The following is a 23,560-nucleotide window of genomic DNA, read 5'->3' on the forward strand; positions in this document are numbered from 1 at the left end:
CGGAAGATTGCTTTAATTAATGTCGGCGTAATTACTTCTCAAAATTATTCATGTAACTTATAAATTAACTAAAAAGTTAGTGATGCATATCTACATGGATAAGAGAAAAAAAACTATTCTTTTGCAATACCCACCCTTTATATATACACGCGTTAGTCATCATCTTTGAATCATGTATGCAAATAACAATGAACAGGGTACTTCTCATTCTCATACCCACACTTTAAAAAAACATTCGTATCTCAATCCATACTCGCATAGGTAATTAATTTAATATTTGTATCTTTTCCCGTGGAATATCTATTTGTACATTCCCATACCCATTACCTACACTTTAATTATGAGAAATTGATAAATAAAATATTGATAGAAGTGGTTCGAACCACCTCTATAAATAAATTCTTTTAAACTGTAAGAACGCTTTTTTTCACTGTGATACAAGATGCCCCCTCAACGTAAATAAAACACAATAGTACCATGAATAAGAAAAACAAGAAAACTCGGGGGAACTGAGAATAATATACTAGTGCCCAAAATTTAAAGGCTTAGATGACAAGGCCAAAAAAATCATTCAAAAAAATGGGGGTTTGGGATTCCTTGAGTGTAAGCAATGGTATTGTCAGCCCCCTTGAGCTATAGGACGTGAATAAGGCAAACTCTAGTCCCCACAACAGTTGCCACACCATTTAATCAATCTACTTGGGCATCAAAACCCAACAAAAATCAATCAAGAATTAAACCTTATTTTATATCAAATACTATGGATAACTAACATCAAAACATCAGCCGGTTACATGGACGTTCACCACTCAATAGTTTCTTATTGTGAAATGGCAGTCATGATGGCAAACTTGCATCGAGCATCTCAAAGACCCATTTTCCAACAACTTTCTCAAGCTTCATACCGTTAATCTAAGGAAAGCAGTGCAAAGTTCCCAAAGTCCATTGCCGCATTCTCAGCACCTTAACAAATATTAAGCATCATCGTGCCAAGGCAAGTTACATGGATCAAATTGTTGCTATTAAGCTCTACCGAATACCAGATTTTCAATAAAACCATTGATGTTGCTTACACTGCTGGAAGAACTTTTTTCCAAACCATGGGAGTATGAATCCATGGGCTAACGAAAGGAATTACCGTTAGGAAGTTATTGATCATCCACAAAAGACAATACTGGAACTCCCTTGCTAGAAAAGCTTGAGCACACAACTCGCATCTCATCACCTATTTTAAAGTGCCTTTTGTTATTTTCCTGCATGACAAAACAAGAATAGGTTAGCAAGTGAACTGGATGGTTCATGGTGCAGATGAAAAAGTTGGTTAGGCAATTATACATGAAGAGGAAGAGAATAAATACAATTTAATAATAGTGGTGTGGGTTTTAGAACATAAAGGAATTCTTGAGCTTATGTGTGAAGTAATGCTACAAAGAAAAATAGATCAATAGTTGCAGAAATGGAAAACAAGAAGAAAGGCATCAATTTTTTAAGCCTGTGAACTTGTGCGTATGAATGATCAGCAAAGCAATTCCATTGACAAACTGATAATGATTAATAAATACATCATTATGGCCACTAAAAAACATATATTATGGTTAACTAAAAAATGCCAAATGACTAGAGAATATCTCCTTAACATGAAATCTTGAGAAAAGAGGATACAAAAATGACTCCTACCTCAAACCGGTAAATTCCTCTAAGTCCTCCACCCAAATCCAACACTAACCCATGTGCACCAATTTGCGAGACTTTGGCAGTTACTTCGCTTCCGAGTTTCAGATCTTCTGCAGTTACCTTATCTTTAGGTCCCTGCTCATCCCCTTTTGGCCTTTGAAGATCAGATTTTGACTCTTTGTGCATTGAAAGTTTTGACTTCTTAACATTTGTATAAGGCAGGGGACCTGAATGAGAAGATGGAGCATCAACATCTCGAGATCTACAAGATTTAGCATTTTGAGATCGAGATTTTGACTTGAGATCCAATTGCACCCCATTATCTACTTGAGGATTTTTTGAAGACAGATTCAAGCTGGATGATTTCTCCTCTTCATCACATTCTGCAGCACTACGTATTAAAATTACTGGTACTTGGGAGGTTTCGGATTTTGCTTCCCCCAACTCAAGATTGCCTAAAGACAACTCAGAAGCAGAATTTTGTTCTTCTTGTATACTAGACACATTCCCAACCGGTGCCCAAATGTTGGCTGTTTCTTTTACAGATGCAACAGATTCTTCAACTACAACATTAGTCTCCAATCCTCCAGGATGAGGCAAAGTTGCTTTAAGGGATAATTTAATGTTACCATGAACATCTTGGCCTATGCATATCAAAGAAAGCTTCTGGCCAACAGAGACAACCTCTGAAACTCTGGAGACCTAAGGATGCACAGTTATTAAAGACACATTAATACATACAAATTGCTATGCCTGTTAATAGCAGACCTGACACATGATTCTTAATGATTAGCAATTAAAATAGTTAAATCATACATACCGGTTCATGTGACAACTCAGAAATGTGGAGTAGGCCCTGCTGGCCACCATTAAACTCCACAAAAGCTCCGTATTCTTTTATAGTGGTGACAATACCTGTGTAGATACCTCCAACTTCAATTTGACGGCCCACAATAAAATCAATCTGACAAACATGGTTGAACTTCAGTATGACAGCCACAAGGAAAAAGATGAGGGTAAATATTTAACCATTTGTCACTAATATATGCAGGAATTAGCATGTATATGAACAAAAAATGAACTTAACAGATGACTCAGCACCCGAGGCTTGCACCAAGTGGGAGTGATGTAGCCAGTCTCCACAAGCAGAGAGTATGTTTCCAGTATATATGAACAATTATATAGAATAAAAAATGATTTACTAGAGAAATCTTAATTCTTAAGGAAAGTATTGCTTCATGACATCATCAGCAGATCAATTCCTGATATAGGGCAGACAATTATCTCGTGTACAACAACGAGAATAAAATTCCAAACAAAAAGCACAATTGGATAAAAATTAGTGGTTCAACAGAATGGAAGGAATACCTTTTCTAGTATTTTGTCCATTACAGATTGATTCTTAGCAACTATTGTAAGTGTTCCATCACCTACAGACATCCGTGCACCTGATTGTAGTACATACATAACAACATGTTCAGTAAATGTGTTCTGTTCCTCAACGTACACATAATATATACCACAGCATGCAAAAACTCTTCTGCAAGCATGTTCATATTTAGGAGCCAAAAAAGGGACTATATGATAGCTAAAGGAACTAAAAGATAAGCTAAAATTATATTGGAATGGTTCTGATACCCATTTTATTCCATTGCTTCCTTTATATAGCCTTTCTACAAGATATTTTCTGCTAAGTTGTTATAACAGACTTTCGAATTTGTTAAACTATTACAGGTATCAATTAAAACGTGGGAAATTACTTTCGGCGCTTAATGAGTAAGATTCTAGAAGCTGTGTAATGGGCATGTTCTCACACGTAATTTGCAAGGTATTTGGGCCTGTGAGTGTCACGTTTGTTTCTGCTATTTATAGCTGTGAATTCCTCTTTGTTGTCTGCTGTGTAGTTTGGGACTGCTGCAGTCTCTATGTGTTCTGTTATTTGGATGTTGCTATCATCGCCCTCCCCTTCAAAAGGAACCTCGTCCTCGAGGTTAAAAGTGTGCTTCACATCGGACCAAGACTCCCATGAGGCGTCCTCTGGAGGAAGACCTGCCCACTGGACGAACACCTTGCGAGCCGCCGGGGTAACCGAGGTGTCCCACTGCCAATCTAAGAACGCCAAAGGAGTGACGAGGGGATGATGCTCCACGCTGGACGGCGGTAGGGCAGCGGAGGTAAGGGGAAGAGGGCCTTGGTGACGTTTCAGCAGGGAAACATGGAACACCGGATGGATGCGAGATGACGGAGGAAGCTGGAGTCTATAAGCGACGGAGCCGATGCGTTCGATCACTTGATAAGGACCGTAGTAGCGCTTGGAGAGTTTGGAGTAGGCAGGAGCTACGGACTTCTGTCGGTAGGGTCGAAGCTTGACATAAGCCCAATCTCCGACGGAAAATTGCAGATCACGGCGGTGCTTGTTCGCAGAAGTCGTCATGAACTCTTGAGCTTTGCGAAGACGCCGGAGTAATGTGTTGTGAAGTTCGGTGCGATCCGTTAGCATGGAATCGACAGCATCAATAGGGGAGGTCCCGCGGACATAGTCAATTAGAGAAGGGGGTGCTTTGCCGTAGGTAACTTCGAAGGGGGTGTAGCCCGTGCTAGTATGAACAGTGGTATTGTAAGACCATTCAGCGAGCGATAAAAATCGAGACCAGTGGTGGGGTTTGTGATGCACGAATGAGCGGAGATATTGCTCCAGGACGCAGTTGACCACTTCGGTTTGGCCGTCGGACTGGGGATGATATGCCGTACTCATCCGTAACTTAGTGCCACTAAGCTTAAAGAGTTCTCTCCAGAAGCTGCTGAGAAACAGAGCGTCCCTGTCGGAGATTAAACTCCGGGGAAAACCATGGTGTTTACAAACCATGTCAAAGAAGAGGCAAGCAACCTTATGAGCCGTGTGACTGGTGGGTAATGGACCAAAGTGAGCACCCTTCGAAAAACGGTCTACGACTACTAGAATGACTGTGTATCCCTTCGAAAGAGGAAGACCGGTTATAAAATCGATAGATAAATCTTCCCATACCGCGGAGGGGAGGGGAATGGGTTGAAGCAGGCCCGGTGGCTTCTGTGGTTCGTACTTCGTCTGTTGGCAGGTAATACACTGGGCCACAAAACGGCGGACATCGGAACGTATGTTGGGCCAGTCAAAGCTTTGACGAAGGCGGTGAAGAGTTTTGGTGGCGCCGGTGTGTCCCCCAAGGGGAGTGGAATGAAATTCCTCCATAAGAACCTCAGTGAAATGAGTGGGGAAAGGAAGCCAAAGTCGGTGATGGCGAAAAAGTAAATCGTTGTGTACCGTCAGGGAAGGATGAGCCGCGGGTGTAGACCGAACTTGGTGTACTAAGTCCCGATACTGGGGTTCCTGCATAAGCGTGTGGCGGAGCTTATCCATAAAGTCGTAGTGTGGGACTGAGAAGGAAAAGCATTCGCCCTGAGGAAGACGAGACAACGCGTCGGCAACAATATTAGAGCTTCCCGGCTTATATTTGATGTCGTAATCATATCCCAGGAGTTTCACGAGGTAAGTTTGCTGCTCCGGGGTCTGAATGACTTGCGACATAAGGTCCTTGAGGCTCCTATGGTCGGTGAGGATGGTGAATGAAGAGCCCAAGAGGTAATGGCGCCATTTGCGGACGGCAGCCGTTATGGCATGAAGTTCACGGACGTACGCCGATGCCCGTTGTAAACGAGGGCATAGTACTTTGCTGAAGTAGGCGATGGGGTGGTGTCGCTGGAGGAGAACAGCCCCGATAGCCACCGCAGACGCGTCCGTTTCCAGGATAAAAGGCAGAGAAAAATCCGGGGTAGCTAGGATTGGAGCTTGGGTCATTAAGGTCTTGAGGGTGTCAAAAGCCGTGGATGCTGTCGGGGACCAGAGAAATTGATCCTTGCGAAGAAGGGCGGTAAGAGGAGCTGCTACGGAAGCGTATCCCTGAATGAATTTACGATAAAAGCCGGTGAGGCCGAGGAATCCTCGAAGGGCCGTGGTGGTGGTGGGAATCGGCCAATCAATCATGGCCTGGACCTTATCAGGATCTGGAGCAATGCCTTGTGCCGAGATGATATGTCCCAAATAATTGAGCTGAGATTGGGCGAAAAGGCACTTAGAAGCTTTGAGGAAAAACTGTTTGTCAAGTAATGTGGAGAGTACAGAGTCCAGATGAGAAGCATGGGTGGAAATGTCTGGGCTGTAAACTAGTATGTCGTCGAAGAAAACGGCGACAAACTTCCTCAGGAATGGCCGGAGGGCATCGTGCATGGCCGCCTGGAAGGTTGAAGGTGCGTTGCACAGGCCGAAAGGCATTACGCAGTATTCGTAATGACCCTGATGAGTGCGAAAAGCCGTCTTGGGGATATCGGAAGCTGCCATCCGAATTTGGTGGAAACCCTGTCGTAAATCAAGTTTCGAAAAACATGAGGCCTTGCCCAAATCGTCCAACAACTCATCGATTGTGGGCATGGGAAATCGGTCTTTAACCGTAATGGAATTCAAGGCTCTATAGTCCACGCAACACCGCCAGGAACCATCCTTTTTCTTTACTAATAGGATCGGGGATGAAAAAGGGCTATGGCTGGGCTGAATCAGACCCGAAGCCAGCATGGAGGAAATCTGGGTTTCGATTTCGGTTTTTTGGAAGTGGGGGTAGCGATAAGGTTTGACATTGACGGGGGTGGAGTGAGGAAGGAGATGGATGTGATGTTGGATGTTGCGGGAAGGAGGTAGGTGGTCTGGTTCATTAAAAATGGAGGCATAACGGTTGAGGACGATGGTGATGGAGGGAGGGGTAGGGGGTGAAGCTGGTAAAGGGGAGACGGGTTGGGCCGGTATGGGGGTTATGTGGTATAAGGCGGAAATACTGTGAGTTTGGGCAAAACGTTTAAGCTGATGGGCCGAGGCTGAGGTTAAGGTGGGGGGTGCGTCAGCAAATAGGGTAATAGTGTGGCCCAAGTAGGGAAAAGTCATGGTCAGCGCGGAGTAATCCGTGGTAACGGGCCCAAGGAGTTTCAGCCACTGAACCCCTAAGACTATATCGGCGCCGCAGAGGGGAAGGTGGAAGAGGTCAAGAGTAAACTCATGCCCTTGGAGGGAGAGAAGGGTTTGGGGAGAGAGGGTGTCACAATCTAAGGTATTGCCGTTTCCTACCATGACACGTAACGGCGGGGTAGGGGCAGTGGGGAGAGCCAAGAAGCGCGCTATTCGAGTCTGAATGAAGTTATGAGAACTTCCACCGTCAACGAGAACAATCAATTGATGGTGGCCAATCATGCCGAGGAGACGAAACGTCTGGGGAGCAACTGTTCCTTCCATGGCGTTGAGGCTGATCTGGGAAACGAGAGGAGGGTCAGGGTTAGGGTCCGGGGAAATATCAGGGTTCTCAATATCTTCGTCAGCTAGGAGTAGGTGTAATCGAGACCGGCAGCGATGACCATGTGACCATTTATCGTCACAGTGGTAGCAAAGGCCTTGATCGCGGCGGATGGCTAACTCTTCGGCGGAGAGGCGTTTGACGGGGATGCGTGGGGAAGGGAGAGGGGTAGGAGATTTGGGGAAAGGTGATGTAGTGGGTTTTGGGGAAAATGATTGTGGTGGGGCAGGGGAGGGATGCGGCGGGGCTGGGAACGGAGGACGGGACCCGCGACGGCGGTCGATCAACTTATCCTCCTGAAGACGGGCGAGTTCGATGGCCTGAGGAAGGGACATGGGCCGTAAGGCCTGGACCTCGCGGCGGAGCTCGGGGATGAGGCCGGAAACGAAGCAGCTGAGTAGGGAGGAGGGAGCAATGCCAATCGTGCGGTTGGCAAGGCGTTCGAAGGCTGTCAGGTAGTCTGTAACAGAGCCGGTTTGCTGGAGTTTGAAGAGACTGCCCTGAGGGTCATCATAGAACGAAGGGGCGAACCTTGATTCGAGAGCCTGGAGCATCGCGGGCCAGGAGGGAAAATACCCGTTACGGTGCATCCACTGGTACCACGAAAGTGCCGGGCCGTCCATGTAGAAGGAGGCTATAGTAAGGCGTTCGAGTTCCGGGATCCCCTGGTAGTCGAAAAACTAGGACACCTTAAATATCCATCCGAGGGGGTCGTGGCCATCGAAACGCGGGACATCAAGCTTCAAATGATGGTGGCGTGAAATTGGGGAAGGGGGAGGTTGGGTGGCAGAGACGGGGGAAGAATGAGGGACCGCGACGGCGGCGAGGCGGTCAAAGAGGGACTCGATTTGGGTGGTGAGGGAGGCATGGATGTTGTCTATTTTGATGTTGAGGGAATGGTGGTTCTGAGACAAGGAAGCCTGGCCTTCTGTAAGGGAGATCTGACCCTGCGAAAGGCGTTGGACAGCATCGTCAAGTTTATCGAGAGTGACTTGACGCGTGTGATGCTCAGGCATGGGGCGAGGCAGGTCGGACCAGTTGATAGCTAAAGGAACTAAAAGATAAGCTAAAATTATATTGGAATGGTTCTGATACCCATTTTATTCCATTGCTTCCTTTATATAGCCTTTCTACAAGATATTTTCTGCTAAGTTGTTATAACAGACTTTCGAATTTGTTAAACTATTACAGGTATCAATTAAAACGTGGGAAATTACTTTCGGCGCTTAATGAGTAAGATTCTAGAAGCTGTGTAATGGGCATGTTCTCACACGTAATTTGCAAGGTATTTGGGCCTGTGAGTGTCACGTTTGTTTCTGCTATTTATAGCTGTGAATTCCTCTTTGTTGTCTGCTGTGTAGTTTGGGACTGCTGCAGTCTCTATGTGTTCTGTTATTTGGATGTTGCTATCACTATATTTCAATATGTAGTTTTAAGAGAATTTAGATATAAACATTGCAATTAATGACAAAACAAGATCAAGAAGGATCAGAACTAGCAACAACAACAAAGTCTATCTTACTAGGTGAGGTCAGTACATGGATCACATGACGCCATTCAACACAGCATATCAGAACTAGCAAACCCAAAAAATGTGAACAAATGAATCCTTCCTCAAAAAGCATATCAGGAAGTGTAAGAGAACTTCTTCATCATACAGTCTAAATGGCAGGTGAAGACAGGTAAACAATTAATTAAGAATGTTAAACAAAATTTCATTTAGCGGCGGTGACGGTGGAGAGGACGTTGGTGTTGTCCATGGCCAAAACGACGGCGCCATTGGCGAAGCGCGCGATCTTGCAGGTCTCGAGCGTGATCACGCGCGAACCGATTTCGAATTGCTCTGTGAAGGTCTCGAGGTGCTTGGTGGCGGCGGCGACGAAGGTGCGGAAGCGGAAGGCACGCCATGTGAGGAAGTGCGGCAGGGTGCGGAGGAGTGGCTTCGTTCTCTTCATTCGCAACGGGTGAAGGGAAATGAAGGAAGAAGAAGCTCGCTGATGGTACAAACAGTAGTTACGCCTTCAACTTGGCGAATGAAGGGCAAAAATAACATATGGATTTCTTTTACAAATTATTTATCTAAATGGATTAGTTTTGAAATTATTTATCCCTTGATCTGTTTTTTTACTATAATACACCTTCCCGAGGGGCGCATTTTCCCTAAAGGTGACATGACTCAACTAGTGGTGGGACAGGTCTGAACGAGTGGCAAATGACTTAAGACGCGCCCTGCGGCGCGATTGGTAGCGCTGCAGCAGGCGTGTTGGGTCGCTGGAGACCCAGACACGTCCATGTACTTTGTAACCAAATGTAAACCCATTATAACCAAATGTCATTACTTTGTATGATTTTTTTTTCATGTTAATTTTATATTATTACCACTTTAACGTATCAATCTTATTGTGCAATGCTTTTAAAATAAATGACGATAATGTGAATGATACATAATTATAACCAAATATTAAATTATTAAGTTACAAAAAATTACAATTTTTCACACAAAAAATATAAACAAAATTACTATTTCATTTTATCGTCCTTGTAATTTGGATATATAACACAATTTACATTTCTAATTAGGTAAAGTTTAGCAGTGATCATCAACAAATTGTTACATATATAATACAATTTTCTTATTAATTTAAATTAAATGTGTTAAATAGCTTATAAGACAATTAAGAGACATTGACTTGATTCGGGAAACAATGACTTGATTTAGATTTTAATTTTTTTTCTTATTAATACAGATCGTTGAACTTGTCCAGTCTACGAAAGCTAATGAACTTCAAACGAAATAAAAAACATTGGTTGTGGCTTCGGGGGAAGGACTGGCTTGGAGGGGGGACCACGGGTCAGCTGGACGTGTTTGGGTCTCTAGCGCGACCCAACGCGCATGAGTCCCTAGCGCGACCCAACGCGCCCAATCGCGCCTGTACGCAAGGCGCGTCCTAAGTCATCTGCCACTCGTTCAGACCTATCCCATCGCTAGTCGAGTCATGCCATGTGTCACCTTTATGGGGAACGCGCCCCCTTGGGGAGGCGCATTGTAGTAAAAAAACAGACCAACTGGGTAAATAATTTCAAAACAAACCCATTTAGGTAAATAATTTGTAAAAGGAACCCCATTTGGTATTTTTACCATGAATAAAGTGGTAGGGTTTAGGGTTTAACAATTAAAATTAAAAATAAAATAAAAATATGTATTTTAATTTTTATTACACATTAAATTAAGAATTACTACCACATCAAAAATAAAATAAAATTAAGGATTACTAGTACTTAACTAAGAATATTTTTTATAGTACTTAGAATATGTTTGTTAGTGTGTTGTTATTAAAACTCTTTCTATGTAACTATGTCTATGGTTTTTGTTAAGAAAAAATTGAACTCTTGTTAGAATTATTAAGGATTTAATTTTTATATATTATCTTTATAAATTATATACTATCAACTTTACTGATTATCACTATAACTTTAAACGTATATATTGTATATAATAATTTTTAATTGAGTGCCAATATATAAAATTATACTAACAATGTATTTTCTTAATTTTTTAATTAATAATTATACAACAATATAATATATACTGCTATATTTTTTATATAATGATGATAACTATATCATTATATTGTAACTTTAATTAAAATGTAGTAGTTTAACCAACACATTGTTTTGACGCATGTTAGGCTCACATGGTTTTATTTTTATATCATCCTACTTCATAAAGTTAAATATTTGGAAGTTTTAATTTTGGCAACGCTTTGAAATTAGTCATACTTTTTAATTTTAATATTTGAAAATTCTTTGTAAAATTACAATTATTATTTTATAACAATCTACTTTTATATTATAAATCTAAATTCTCATCTTTAATCGAAAATATTTTTAAGAATTATTATTAAATGAAATATAATATGTGGAGAAGGGACATTTTAAAGATTGAACCAATTATCGATTAAGTTAAGATATTAAATTGATGAATTATTGGTTAAATTAATAAATCAATAGTTAAAATGCATAAAACAGTATAATAATATAAAATATAAGTATATTTATTATGTGTCACACTGATCATGGTAGTCTAATAATAGTAAGTTGATATACTAAATAATCTTAAAAACTTTCCAAAATTAAGACAATACTTTTTTGTTTCCTCCTCGTATAAAGTTTTGAATTTGATAGTATTCAAATAAAAAATTAGAAATGTTTTATATTCCTCCTTCTTTTAGCATTGATGTATCCTTCAAAATATCGTGCCGGTCAAAATATTTATTCAATTGATTCAAACATATTTTTATAGTTATAATATATATTTTTCTTTTCAGTCTATTATTTACAAATCTCACACTTAAAAAATATAGCTTTTAGTATATGTTAATGGTGAAATTGCGTTAAGTAAAAATTTAAACCGGAATGAGGATTATTCCAGCTCAATTATGGGAGTATATAGTAATGCTAGAAAAAGCACACTTTGGGTGAAGCTTGTCTAGCAAGTCGCATTGAAAATTGTAAGCTGCACTGCAGAGAGTGAGAGCGAATGGTAAGAGTATCAGCGGTTCGATTAAGCGCCACCATGTTCTCCTCAACCTCTCTCAGAAACCCTAACTTCCTCCTCCTTCCAACTCGCTTCGACGCACCCGTTCTTCGCTCCCACACGCTTTCCTTCTCCAATCGCCTCTCGCTTCGATGCTACGCTGCTCGCGCCGCCTTCGACAGAGTTCCCGTTCTCAATCCCATCGTCGAAATGGACGGTAACATCTTCACACTGCACCAGCATAAGTAGTAGTTTTAGCTTGTTTTGCTTCATCACTGTTTGTTTGATTGGTTTTGCTTTGCTTTGCTCTTTAGGTGATGAAATGACGAGGATTATATGGAGGATGATCAAGGATAAAGTATGAATGAATGCTTCAATTTCTTAGTCTTTATTTATTTTTCTTAGAGTAATACACGACACCAAATTAATTATGGACAAAATGCACATGCAATTTCTTAAGTGCTTTTGGTATCGTTCCTAAGTTAAAATTGGAGTTTCTCATTGATAATCTGGCTGCACTCTGCATAATAAAGGTTAGCATAGGTTACCAAACTCTATTTCTATTTGGAAAATAGCTTCAAAAGCACTAAAAGGATTGCATGTAGGTTTTATCCATTATTAATTAATACTTGGAATTTTAACATCTTGTCAATTTTTCTCTGAAATTATTAGTTTTGTGATGTTCGCAAATGATGTCACTTGAATCCCTCAAATTACAAAAATACGGGCTAAATTGACTGATGTTCAGTAATTTTAGGGTATTACTCTTATTATAATTATTTTGGTGGTTTTGGATTTGCTTTTAATGTGAACAAGTGGTTTTGTTTCACTGCAGCTTATATTTCCTTACCTGGATTTGAACATAAAGTACTTTGATTTGGGGCTTCAAAATCGTGATGCTACTGATGACAGAGTTACTGTGGAAAGTGCTGAAGCCACTCTCAAGTGAGTTTTTTTAATCAATGGGAAGTGGCAAAAACAAAAGGCATGCATAGCACTTTAACTATTTATACTTGATTCTTGTTGTTTTTGAGTATAATACCCCGGTTGAATCACATCAGAATGAGGGGGATCCAGAGATTGTACAAGTATGAAACTGTACAATTGAAGATGGTTTAAAAGAATTAATTGGTATTTCTTATACCAATAAGATGCATCTACTTTTCGGTAGTTATCACTTAAGAATTTCACAATTAAGCGTGTTTGGTTTGAAGTAGTTATGAGATGGGTGACCTTTTAGAAAGTTTTCCAAAAAACGTGAGTGAGGACAAATCACGTTGAAAAGTCTTGTGTTGGTTTGTGGGACAATCATTAATCTTAGAAGCATATTGGTTTGTGGGTGACTTGGACTAGTTATGTGATGGTTGATCTTCTGGGAAGTTTCCGAGAAAGTGTGTGAGTAAGGATAAAACATGTTGAAAAATCTCTTGTTGGTTTGTGGGAATAATCGATGATCTTGAAAGCAGTTGAGCACTGTCAGAGTTGGTTGTCGAGGTCTCAGAAAGGGCTATCTACAGAGAATTTTGACTGGTGAAGGGTTTTGACCAACAAGGATGTTCAGTGAAGTATCATAATGTGAGAACCACCGAGAGGTTGACAATCAGGGGGCTTACATTGAGAATGATATTATGGCAGAGTTGGGTAAGGGAGGTGTAAAGAGAGATTAAACTAGTATATAAAGTTTTTGGACGTGGTGAGAATTCGAAAGACTCTAATGGTACTTATTTAGCTTCAGAAAATTTGCTTTAGACCTAAAACAACCACTTGCTAGGAGAGAGTTGATAAGGGGAAGCTGCTTGTGTTTGTCGTATTTTATTTTCCATTTGGATGCTTGAAGTCTGAGTATGTGTTTAGATAATTTGTTTAGGGTCCTTGATAAGCTTTGTGCTTGTCTTCCTACTTCAATAGTTTTTTGTTGGTTATTTTTGAAGGGTTTGTTTTACCATTTACCAAAAAGGAGGCAAATATTTTGTGGCAATGACATTGTTTTGTTCATGAATCTTTTGGTACATTTGGTTGGAGTGGAACACTTGCATTCTCTTTCTTTATTCTAATAACACTATTTAATAAACAAATTTTGAGTCCCTTCCCATGTGTTAATTGAAGCTGTTGTTTGCTGCAGGTATAACGTCGCTGTGAAATGTGCAACAATAACTCCTGGTTAGTTATATTCGAATTTAAATAAACCAAATATTCTTATTGGAGATTACTTACTCGACATTGTATTTTCTTTTTTAGCTAAGTCAGTAAGTCTAACCATTGTTAGTAGTTCGATTGTTGGTAGTTAGTTAGAACAACTGTTATAATTGTCACTAACTAACTTAGGTTAGTTGACACTTACATAACTATAATTGTTATATAAACAGAGTTGTAAACTGTTTTCAGTTAGGTTGAATTCCTTAGTACAATTCTCTTACTCCTTCTCTCTAAATCTGTTATGGTATACAGAGCTAGGTTGATCCTAAGCTAATTTTCATGGCTTCCGCATTAGAGAACTCTACTGGTGGTTCGCCACCTCCTCCTCCTCCTCCATTGCAACCTCCTGTGGTATTGTCTTCTTCGACTTTGTTTTTGCACTCTATTTTCGAGAAGCTTAGGACTTCCAATTATCTTCTATGGTGCAGTCAAGTGCAACTAGTGGTTAAAGGTCATGGTTTATCTCACTTTCTTGTTGCTCCGATCATTCTGCCGCAATTTGCGCCAATTGTGATGTAGGCATTGTGTCGTCGGAGTACCTAGTTGAGAGAAGCAAGATCAAATTCTTCTTTCCTGGTTACAATCGACGATCTCTGGAATTGTTCTTCCTCGTCTTGTAGGATGCACAACTTCGTGGCATCTATGGGAGAATCTTCACACCCATTTCCATTCGATTGCTCGTGCGAGGAAGCATCAGCTTCGAAACCTCTCTCTTGACATTCACAAAATCACTGACTATCTTCTTCATGTTCAGACGTTGGTTGATGCGCTTACCTCCATTGGTGTTTTGGTCTCGCAAAGCGAACAAGTTGATATCATTGTTGAAGGATTACCGACAGAGTATGAGACCATGGTATCCTATATCTACAACAAATCTAAGCCTATGTTTGTGGATGATGTAGAATCGCTCCTTCTTGCTCATGAATCACGTCTTGACAAACTCAGAAAGAAATCTCTAGGTGCTGTAAATCTTACTAAGTGTAACCCTAATTCTACCACCAATTTCCAATCTCGGATTAGTGTTAGAGTTAACTCTAATCCTCTGGCGCATCTCACTCAAGCTTCTAATGATGCTGCTAACAATTACAATAGTTACAACAATTCCAGCAGAGGTGGTGGCTGGAATTTCTATTGTGACGACCGTGGTGGTAGTTGCTGTCACGGTGGGGGTCGCGGCAAATTTGCATATGCTCATTGTCAAGTTTGCCACAAATTTGGTCATGAAGCATCCTTTTTCTGTCATAGGTATGATGAAAACAACCTATGAATTACACCAATAACCAAGTATCCACTCAGCCCTCACAATCTTATAATCAAACACCTATCCAAACCTCACAGCGGTCTTCTACCACTGCATCCTCCTCTAATCAAACCCCAAATAGTACCTATCCACCATCACAACCTTTTAATCCCTATGACCCTTATCCCTTTTTCCCTTACTCACCTCAATACATGCCACCTCAGTATTTTTATCCTCCACCTCAATTTCAGTCTCAGCTTGTGAACCCTACTGCATCATCACCCTCTCCACATGCCCATGTTGCTAGTGTTCAACCAGTGCAATCTACAAACTGGTATCCTGATTCTGGTGCTTCTCACCATGTGACTAATGTGTCACAAAATATTCAGCAAGCTACCACCTTTGAAGGTCCAGATCAAATCACCATTGGCAATGGTCAGGGCTTGAACATTAATGCCTTAGGTGTTTCATCTTTTCATTCTCCCTTTAACTCAAAAATTCCTCTTACTTTTAAGAATCTTTTATTTGTGCCTTCTATCACTAAAAACCTTCTTAGTGTCAGTCAATTCTGTAAAGATAACTCAGTTTTCTTTGAATTTCATCCCAATCCTGTGATATCTGCTCCAGCACTCCCTACTTCAGTGCAATCCACTGCAGAATCTCCTCCTTTACTGGTCAGACCTGATAATACTCCCTCAATTTGTATAAGAGCAAAAGCTGGCATTGTTAAACCAAGGCTGCAACCAACTTTGCCTCTCACTCATGCTGAACCTAAGTCCACCAAATCAGCTCCATCTAATCCTACTTGGCATGCAGCTATGAAGGCAGAATATGATGCTCTTCTTCTTAACAACACTTGGACACTTGTGGATCTCCCTTCCTCAAGGTCTCCTATTGGTTGCAAATGGGTCTTTAGGGTCAAGGAAAACCCTGATGGTACGGTTAGCAAGTATAAAGCTAGGCTTGTTGTCAAAGGCTTTCATCAAAGACTTGGTTATGATTACAATTAGACCTTCTCACCTGTAATCAAACCAGTTACAGTCAGGTCTCAGAGATGGCAGATCTGGTAGATAGCTTTAACCTGGAGTATATGGCAGCATAGGAATGGGACAATTTTCTCATATGATACCTTCAATGGCAGTCAATTGATGGAGGATGCCACTTTCCTTTGTTGGTCGTGGTTTAAAAACTTGGAAAAGGGTTTTGAAATACCTTTTAATCATTGGTCCAGTAACTTGAGAGAGGGATTTTGTAATCAGGTGAGGGATACATACATAGGATTTTGGTAGATTATAGATAACAGTATGGTCAGTTTTATGGTTTTCTAATTCTAGTATTAAAACCTGTATTAGGAAACCATAATTCTGCTAATCTTGGACATCAATTGTACTCCTTCAGTACCCCTGGTACTGTCTTATATATAATATTTTATCTTTGCTGATAAAAAAAAAAAAAAAAAACCAGTTACAGTCAGTATTCTTTTGACACTTGCTGTTACTAACAAATGGAAGCTTCAAAAACTAGATGTCAACAATGCTTTTCTGAATGACATTCTTGAAGAGGAAGTCTACATGACTCAACCTCCTGGATTTGAGGACTCCAACAAACATCTGGTTTGCAAACTAAATAAAACTGTTTATGGTCTAAAACAAGTCCCTAGGGCTTGGTTTGAGAAAATCAGAAATACCCTTTTTACCTACAATTTCAAATCCAGCAAGTGTGATCCTTCATTTTTTATATGCTGGTCTATGTAGATGATATTATTGTCACAGACAATAATCATACCTTTATTAAATCTCTGGTTTCTAAACTCAATTCTGAGTTCTCCCTCAAAGATTTGGGTGATCTTGATTACTTTCTGGGAATTGAAGTCAGCTCTCAACCTAATGGATCTCTTCTACTTATTCAGTCCAAGTACAATAGAGATTTATTAGCAGAGACTACTATGGATGAGGCTTTTATAGATCAGTTGTGGGTGCTCTTCTGTATGCTACTACAATAACAAGGCCAGATATTAGTTTTTCTGTCAACAAAGTCTGCAAGTTTACGAGTAAACCTACTGAATAGTATTGTATGGCAGTGAAGAGGATACTTAGGTATCTCAAAGGGACTATCAATTTTGGAATAGCTATGCAGCCTAATTTCTCTGTCTCATTATTCTGTTCATGCCTATTGTGATGCTGACTGGGCATCAGATCCTGATGATAGAAGGTCAACCTCAGGCGCAGCAATCTTCCTAGGGCCAAATTTGGTCTCTTGGTGGTCCAAAAAGCAATTAGTAGTGGCTAGGTCCAATACTGGAGCCAAATACCGAAGTTTAGTCCTAGCCACAGCTAAAGTAACATGAATTTAATCTCTTTTGGCCGAGCTCAAAGTTCCTCATGCTCCTCCTGTTATCTTTTGTGACAACCTGAGCACAGTTGCCTTAGCTCACAATCCTGCTATGCACTACAAAACCAAACACATAGAACTGGACTTGTTTTTTGTTCAAGAGAAGGTTATCGGAAAACATGTTCAAGTGGTTCATGTCCCTGCTGCTGATCAAAGGGCAAACATCCCCACTAAAGCTCTCACACCCTCCAACTTCACTGCTTACAGGTCCAAGCTCAGAGTGGTTGAAAAGATTTCTGCCAACCCCTCATGAGCTTGCAGGGGGTATTGGAGTATACTTACTCGACACTGTTTTTTCTTTTTAAGCTAAGTCTGTAAGTCTAACCATTGTCAGTAGTTAGACTGCTGGTAGTTAGTTATTAGTTAGGACAGCTGTGTTATAGCTGCCACTAACTAACTTAGGTTAGTTTACAGTTACATAACTGTAACTGTAACTCAGTTGGGTTGAATTCCTCAATACAATTCTCTTCTCTCTCTTTCTTTCTTCTCTCTAAATCTGTTAATTCTGTATCATGATTCATGAATTAATAGACTACTTTGTTCCATAGTCAGAAGTTTTGCTAGATTTAGTGTACTGGTTTGTTCATATTACATAGTGCACTGCAAGTGGACACTAGTGCATAATCTTGATTTATCATTTTTGTGCAGAACTGATATTATCTTAACCCTTCCAAATTTTCAGATGAGACCCGAGTGAAAGAATTTGGACTGAAGTCTATGTGGAGAAGCCCCAATGGCACAATTAGGAATATTTTAAATGGTATTGTATTTAAAGTTACTTAATAACAAATGTTCAGAACCCAAGTTAATTAAGCTTTGGTTCTTTGTTTGCTGAAAATGTTACTCTATTCTAAACCTTCTTCAAAATTTTCTGTGATATTTTTTTCCTTTCTTTGTAGGTACTGTTTTCCGTGAACCCATAATATGCTGCAACATACCGAGAATTGTTTCCGGTAAGGCCTTAACTCTTGTTTGATCCTTAATAGAGGTGAAATATTGCAAAGTACCATTTAGAACTTATCCTTTTGTTTACAGGATGGAAAAAACCCATTTGTATTGGTAGGCATGCTTTTGGTGACCAGTATCGGGCCACTGATGCAATAATTACAGGACCAGGGAAGCTTAAGTTGGTATTTGGTATGTTAATTTCCAAATCCCTGCTTCCAATGGAGTTGAAACTTTTTTAAAGTTATTATTTAGAATATCACACATGTAGTTTACAAACTTATGTTCATCTCTAATTTAGTCCCAGAAGATGGTGATGCTCCAATGGAGCTTGATGTTTACAATTTCAAAGGCCCAGGTGTAGCACTTGCTATGTATAATGTTGATGAGGTTTGCATCATTTTATATTTTCAGTATGTATACAGTAATATGCTTTTGTTAAATATTTCAAGAAGTTGATTTTGTTGTTTTGGTTGCATTTCAACATTAGCTTTCTTAATGTGGCAGTCTATTCGAGCATTTGCTGAATCATCAATGTCACTTGCATTTGCAAAGAAATGGCCACTTTACTTGAGCACCAAAAACACAATTCTAAAGAAATATGATGGCAGGTGATTATTATTATGTCTTTTTTCATATATATTTTTGTTAGGTGCTTGGCACAAGTATCAGCAATAAGTTAGGGCAGACTCAATTATAGTTATGTTGCCAACTGTATGAACAGTTGGTCAGTAGTTTGACTTTGACAGTGGAAAGTATTAAGAATGGAGGGAAATAATAATGGGGAGGTTTAATCTTTAGAGTTTGATTAGGGATTGGGAAGGGAGAACCGGGACTCCCAAATTTCCTCGGACTTTGAGATATTTAGTTCTGTACTATTTCTTCCCTCTGGATTCTTGCTATCACCATCGATTCAGATTTGGGAATAAGAGTGATAGTGATATCCAATAAAGCTCATCTTTTTATATCTGTTTGTTTCTACTCTTGGAGTGTCACCTTTGTATGATAAACTTATTCAGTTCTTTGTAATTCAAACAGCCTTTTGTTTGTTGTTATTGGAGATGATTTACAGTTTGACATTATTACAGATTTAAGGACATATTCCAGGAGGTGTATGAAGAAAGGTGGAGGCAAAAGTTTGAAGAACACTCAATATGGTTTGTTTTGATGTTTATGAACCAATTTGCTTTGATGCATTACATATACACAGATGATTGACACTTTTAAGTAACTTCAGGTATGAGCATAGGCTAATTGATGACATGGTAGCATATGCACTCAAAAGTGAAGGTGGATATGTTTGGGCTTGCAAGAATTATGATGGTGATGTCCAAAGTGATTTACTTGCTCAAGGTAATATGGAATTGTAGATTGTTGAAAACTCATCTTCTATGTCCAAAATGGGAACTTAGTATGATGATAGTATGTATGATGATAACAAGCAGTAATTGGTTGATTAGCCCTTCCTGCACTTCTGTTTATCCAAAAGTGGTTAAGTTTCACCAATACAAAAAAGCATTATGTCCTAGTCCAGTAGTCCTAGCCATTTGGCTCAATTAGCGTATAAATCAGGATACTTGAAATTGGGATCATGCAGGTTATGTGAGCTCTGTTTATAATTTTATATTGAGGACCCTAAATGTAGAGATGATAACACCATAATTTGCTTTGATTGGATCTTCTAATTATTGCTGGCTAATGTTATCAAATAAATTAACTTTGCTTATGGCATAACTATGAAAATCTTGGTTATTACTGGTTTACTAAACCTTTATAAATTACACATGAGAAAATGGCCTTAAGGAAAGGATTTATTGGAAAAAAAAGCAATCACCAAAAGTTGTTATAAAATGCCAAGTTTTGCAAACAAACAACACCTACTACTCTTGCTTTACATTTACCTGACGCCTGTGAATATGTATCTGTTCTGGGTTGGTTGTTAATTTAATATTTCATTGTTGTCTTTATGGAATGTGGAAGAGGACATTTGAAAATTTGGTGACATAAATACTTCTAACATGCTAGGATGTATCATTTAAATTAAGTTTCTTGAATTCTGTGTGCAGGTTTTGGCTCATTGGGTCTCATGACTTCTGTGCTGGTGCGTATTAGAATATTATTTCAGCATTTTTTCATCAACATTGTTATCTCTATTTTGGTTATTGAACATCATACTTTATTTTCCACCCTAAAATTTGCAGTTATCTTCTGATGGCAAGACATTAGAAGCTGAGGCAGCTCATGGAACTGTAACTCGACATTTTCGGTTTCATCAGAAGGGACAAGAAACTAGTACAAACAGTATTGCTTCCATATTTGCATGGACAAGAGGACTGGAACATAGGTACTTTGTTGCTTTATTCAAGCTGCAAATTATAGTGCATTTTGATGCTCTTTGGAAGTTTTCCTTTGTTAATCTTATTTCCAAGTATGAGCGGACACTTCAATGCTTTTGCTTAAGTTTTAGATTGGAGTAAGCGATGTAATTGGATAAATTGTAATCTCTTTTTAATGCATACACTTGAAGGTGCCTGCCATTTTTTGATGTCAAATTGTCAATAAATTAGGAAATGGCCTTCCATAGTTCCATATACTTATGTGGCCTTCCTCTTTTCCATTAAGCTTTTTCCCAGACTAACATTGAACCCATGATATTTTGGAAATCTACCATGAGAATGAGGTCTAACTATTTTCAAGGTTGACAGTTTTCCCCTTGTCCTGTTTTCCTTTGTTGATAACTATAAGTCATCATCTCTGTTGTGGCATTGTTTTTGTGGCAATGTGGATGCCATTTTGATAACTTGGGATTTTTATAGACAAGGATCACTGGGAGTTCTTATAACCGATATATGCTGGTTCTAGAAATTCTGGGATGAGGATTAAATTTGTTATCTAGTCAAAACAAAGCAATTTGTCAAGGAGATGGGATTGAATCCCTCCTTTAGGGAAGCACCATTCTACTGGGGAAGGGGGACATCAATTTCACTCTCCTTTTTTCCTGAACTCACCTGTGCATGTCCTTTTGCTCATGACTTTCCTACCTGAGATGGGAAGGTATCTCTTGTCAGTTACTGTTTTTGAGGCAAGAGCCCAATGTATTTCCGTACTGTGGTTCATAGGTACAACAGACTAACTTCCGTCAGGAAACAAACAAAACATGTTTCTCTTGATACTCTCCATTTAAGATTACTTAGCTGTTTAATTTTGGGCATGGACTCATTTTGAATTATCTGCAAGAGGGCTTGCGGTGGTGATCTTGTATTAACTGATTTACTCTTTTTTTTCCTTATGTTCCCCCTTCTTCATTCTCCTTTTTCTCTGAATCTGTTATTGACATGATTGTTATTATTTACTAGAGCGAAGCTGGATAATAATGAAAAATTACGGGATTTTACTCAAAATTTGGAGGCTGCATGTGTTGAGACAGTGGAATCAGGAAAGATGACTAAAGATCTTGCAATTCTGATTCATGGACCTAAGTAAGTAGATCTTTCTTCCCTCTGCTTACTCATTTGAATAATTTAATATTGCAAATATCTTCAAAAAGTTTGTGTTACAATTTGTAGCTAACTTCCTTATTCTTGTCTTCTACTTTGAACCATTTCCTCTTAAGAATGAAATATTTAATGAAATATTTGGATCTTGGACAAAATCTAATGAAGTTTGAATAAGCAATGTTTGTTTGTTTAAACCTGTTTATTAATCATTTGATTCCAATTTATTTCTTAAAATTAACACATGAATTTGATTTGCGTGTTTATATTTATAGTGTCTACAATTTAAACTGGGTTGTGGCATCATATTGTTTGACACCCGAGCATGCATGATGTGCAGGGTATCAAGGGAATTTTACTTGAACACGGAGGAATTTATTGATGCTGTGGCACATAATCTTCAGAAAAAGCTCCGAGAGCCTGCAGTGGTCTAGACATTATTTTTGCAGGGGGGAAGAGGAACATAAGTTGGAAAAGCTAAAAAGTGGTTTGATGGGTGCTTAATTTTTTGGCCTGTGATGCTGCTTTTGGTTGGAATCATGGGACCCTAGGATCTGAGGAAAATTTTAATTGGTGGTTGGGTGGATAATTGATTCTTGGATTTTTGGCCACTGACTGTCCCATTCTTACACACACCACCATTACAGTTATTTAAAACGGTAAAAATCCGTCAGTACGGACCAGCAGAATTAGGAAAGTACAAAATTTTGATGTGAATAATGCAGATGATGGATCATGTTTTTATTGTAATTTGATTGGTTTATATATATATATATATATATATATATATATATATATATATATATCCAAACAAAAATCAAGTTACTCTAAAATCATGTTTACTTAAGATTAATTCTATAAATTCACGTTGATTTCAAATCAATTTTACAAATGCTAGTTGGTACACATATTAAGAAATCTAATCTTTTCGTATTGTGAATATTTCCAACAACTTAAAAATTCCTCGCGTGGAGGAAATGAACATAAGGAAGAAGCCAAGGAGAGACACTCAGACACTTCAGGACAGTCATTGGCATGCGGTGAACCATTCACATTAGCAGCTGATTGGTATGTTGGGAGGAGAAAAGGAGCAACGCGGCATACTCAATGGGTTGAAGAAAGAAAAAAAGAAGAGCAATTTTGGATTTTTCATGCAATAAACTATATTTTTTAATATTAATAAATAGCTTTTGGTATATAAAAAAAATTTGAACTTAATTCAACTCACTTTAACTCATGGGTTAAGTGGGTCAACTCTATGTAATCCTGCCAATCTTAATTTAAACTTGGTGTAGAAGTTTCAATACCAATTGTCTTAATTTGATTTGATTCTTGAACTTCAAATAAAGTTCATTCCCACTCTCACTTTCGTTCCACCATTACCTTGCTGTAGGCAGGGCCTACCAAGTGAAATAGAAAGGAAACCCTCGTGTGCATTTCAATGGTTGAAACCTCAGCACCTTCTTTGTACACTTAGTTCATATACGTACAAATACTTGTAACTCAAAATTGTTGGTTCTCTAATGTATACAAGCATCGTTGCTTTCTCAAACTCATTTTCAACCAGTCACCTCTTCAACATTATTAATTAATTAATTGGTCTCAATATATATATACTACACCACATAGCTACAATGCAAATAATTGTAAATGAAACAAATCCAAATTTGGAAATCGTGGTCCTTCTTAGGTTTGTTCTCTGCGACGTACTATA

At 39.1% G+C, this 23,560-nt stretch overlaps 3 protein-coding genes across 3 annotated transcripts; 1 reads left to right on the top strand and 2 right to left on the bottom strand.

Annotated features, from left to right (window-relative positions):
- Window positions 1-489: 489 nt before the first annotated feature.
- Window positions 490-9,016, bottom strand: LOC114411664 (polyribonucleotide nucleotidyltransferase 2, mitochondrial-like). Its single transcript, XM_028375312.1, has 5 exons — window positions 8,460-9,016; window positions 3,043-3,255; window positions 2,495-2,638; window positions 1,678-2,376; window positions 490-1,253 (listed from the first exon to the last, which is right to left on the bottom strand). The coding sequence occupies exons 2-5, from the start codon at window positions 3,139-3,141 to the stop codon at window positions 1,149-1,151; spliced, it is 1,047 nt and encodes a 348-aa protein (XP_028231113.1). The 5' UTR covers window positions 3,142-3,255; window positions 8,460-9,016; the 3' UTR covers window positions 490-1,148.
- LOC114411665 (polyribonucleotide nucleotidyltransferase 2, mitochondrial-like) lies at window positions 8,733-9,026 on the bottom strand. The gene has a single exon (XM_028375314.1). It carries the CDS (start codon window positions 8,996-8,998, stop codon window positions 8,759-8,761), a length of 240 nt encoding a protein of 79 aa, XP_028231115.1. The 5' UTR covers window positions 8,999-9,026; the 3' UTR covers window positions 8,733-8,758.
- Window positions 9,027-11,483: 2,457 nt separating this feature from the next.
- Window positions 11,484-22,626, top strand: LOC114411666 (isocitrate dehydrogenase [NADP]-like). Its single transcript, XM_028375315.1, has 15 exons — window positions 11,484-11,797; window positions 11,895-11,938; window positions 12,416-12,525; window positions 13,703-13,740; window positions 18,090-18,167; window positions 18,307-18,360; window positions 18,443-18,544; window positions 18,654-18,742; window positions 18,860-18,963; window positions 19,441-19,509; window positions 19,590-19,705; window positions 20,419-20,453; window positions 20,554-20,696; window positions 21,709-21,831; window positions 22,187-22,626. The coding sequence occupies exons 1-15, from the start codon at window positions 11,584-11,586 to the stop codon at window positions 22,278-22,280; spliced, it is 1,413 nt and encodes a 470-aa protein (XP_028231116.1). The 5' UTR covers window positions 11,484-11,583; the 3' UTR covers window positions 22,281-22,626.
- Window positions 22,627-23,560: the final 934 nt, after the last annotated feature.

Source organism: Glycine soja, chromosome 5 (genome assembly GCF_004193775.1).
Source record: "Glycine soja cultivar W05 chromosome 5, ASM419377v2, whole genome shotgun sequence".
In the NCBI taxonomy this organism is placed as follows: Eukaryota; Viridiplantae; Streptophyta; class Magnoliopsida; order Fabales; family Fabaceae; genus Glycine; species Glycine soja.

Excerpts from the sequence above, each read along its gene's own strand:
- LOC114411665 (XM_028375314.1), bottom strand. The coding sequence starts at position 8,998 with ATGAAGAGAACGAAGCCACTCCTCCGCACCCTGCCGCACTTCCTCACA.
- LOC114411666 (XM_028375315.1), top strand. The coding sequence starts at position 11,584 with ATGGTAAGAGTATCAGCGGTTCGATTAAGCGCCACCATGTTCTCCTCA. Across the intron at positions 12,526-13,702 it reads AGTGCTGAAGCCACTCTCAA|GTATAACGTCGCTGTGAAAT; the intron begins GTGAGTTTTTTT and ends TGTTTGCTGCAG. Across the intron at positions 21,832-22,186 it reads ATTCTGATTCATGGACCTAA|GGTATCAAGGGAATTTTACT; the intron begins GTAAGTAGATCT and ends CATGATGTGCAG.
- LOC114411664 (XM_028375312.1), bottom strand. The coding sequence starts at position 3,141 with ATGTATGTACTACAATCAGGTGCACGGATGTCTGTAGGTGATGGAACA. Across the intron at positions 2,639-3,042 it reads TGGACAAAATACTAGAAAAG|ATTGATTTTATTGTGGGCCG; the intron begins GTATTCCTTCCA and ends CATGTTTGTCAG. Across the intron at positions 1,254-1,677 it reads GAGGAATTTACCGGTTTGAG|GAAAATAACAAAAGGCACTT; the intron begins GTAGGAGTCATT and ends TTTGTCATGCAG.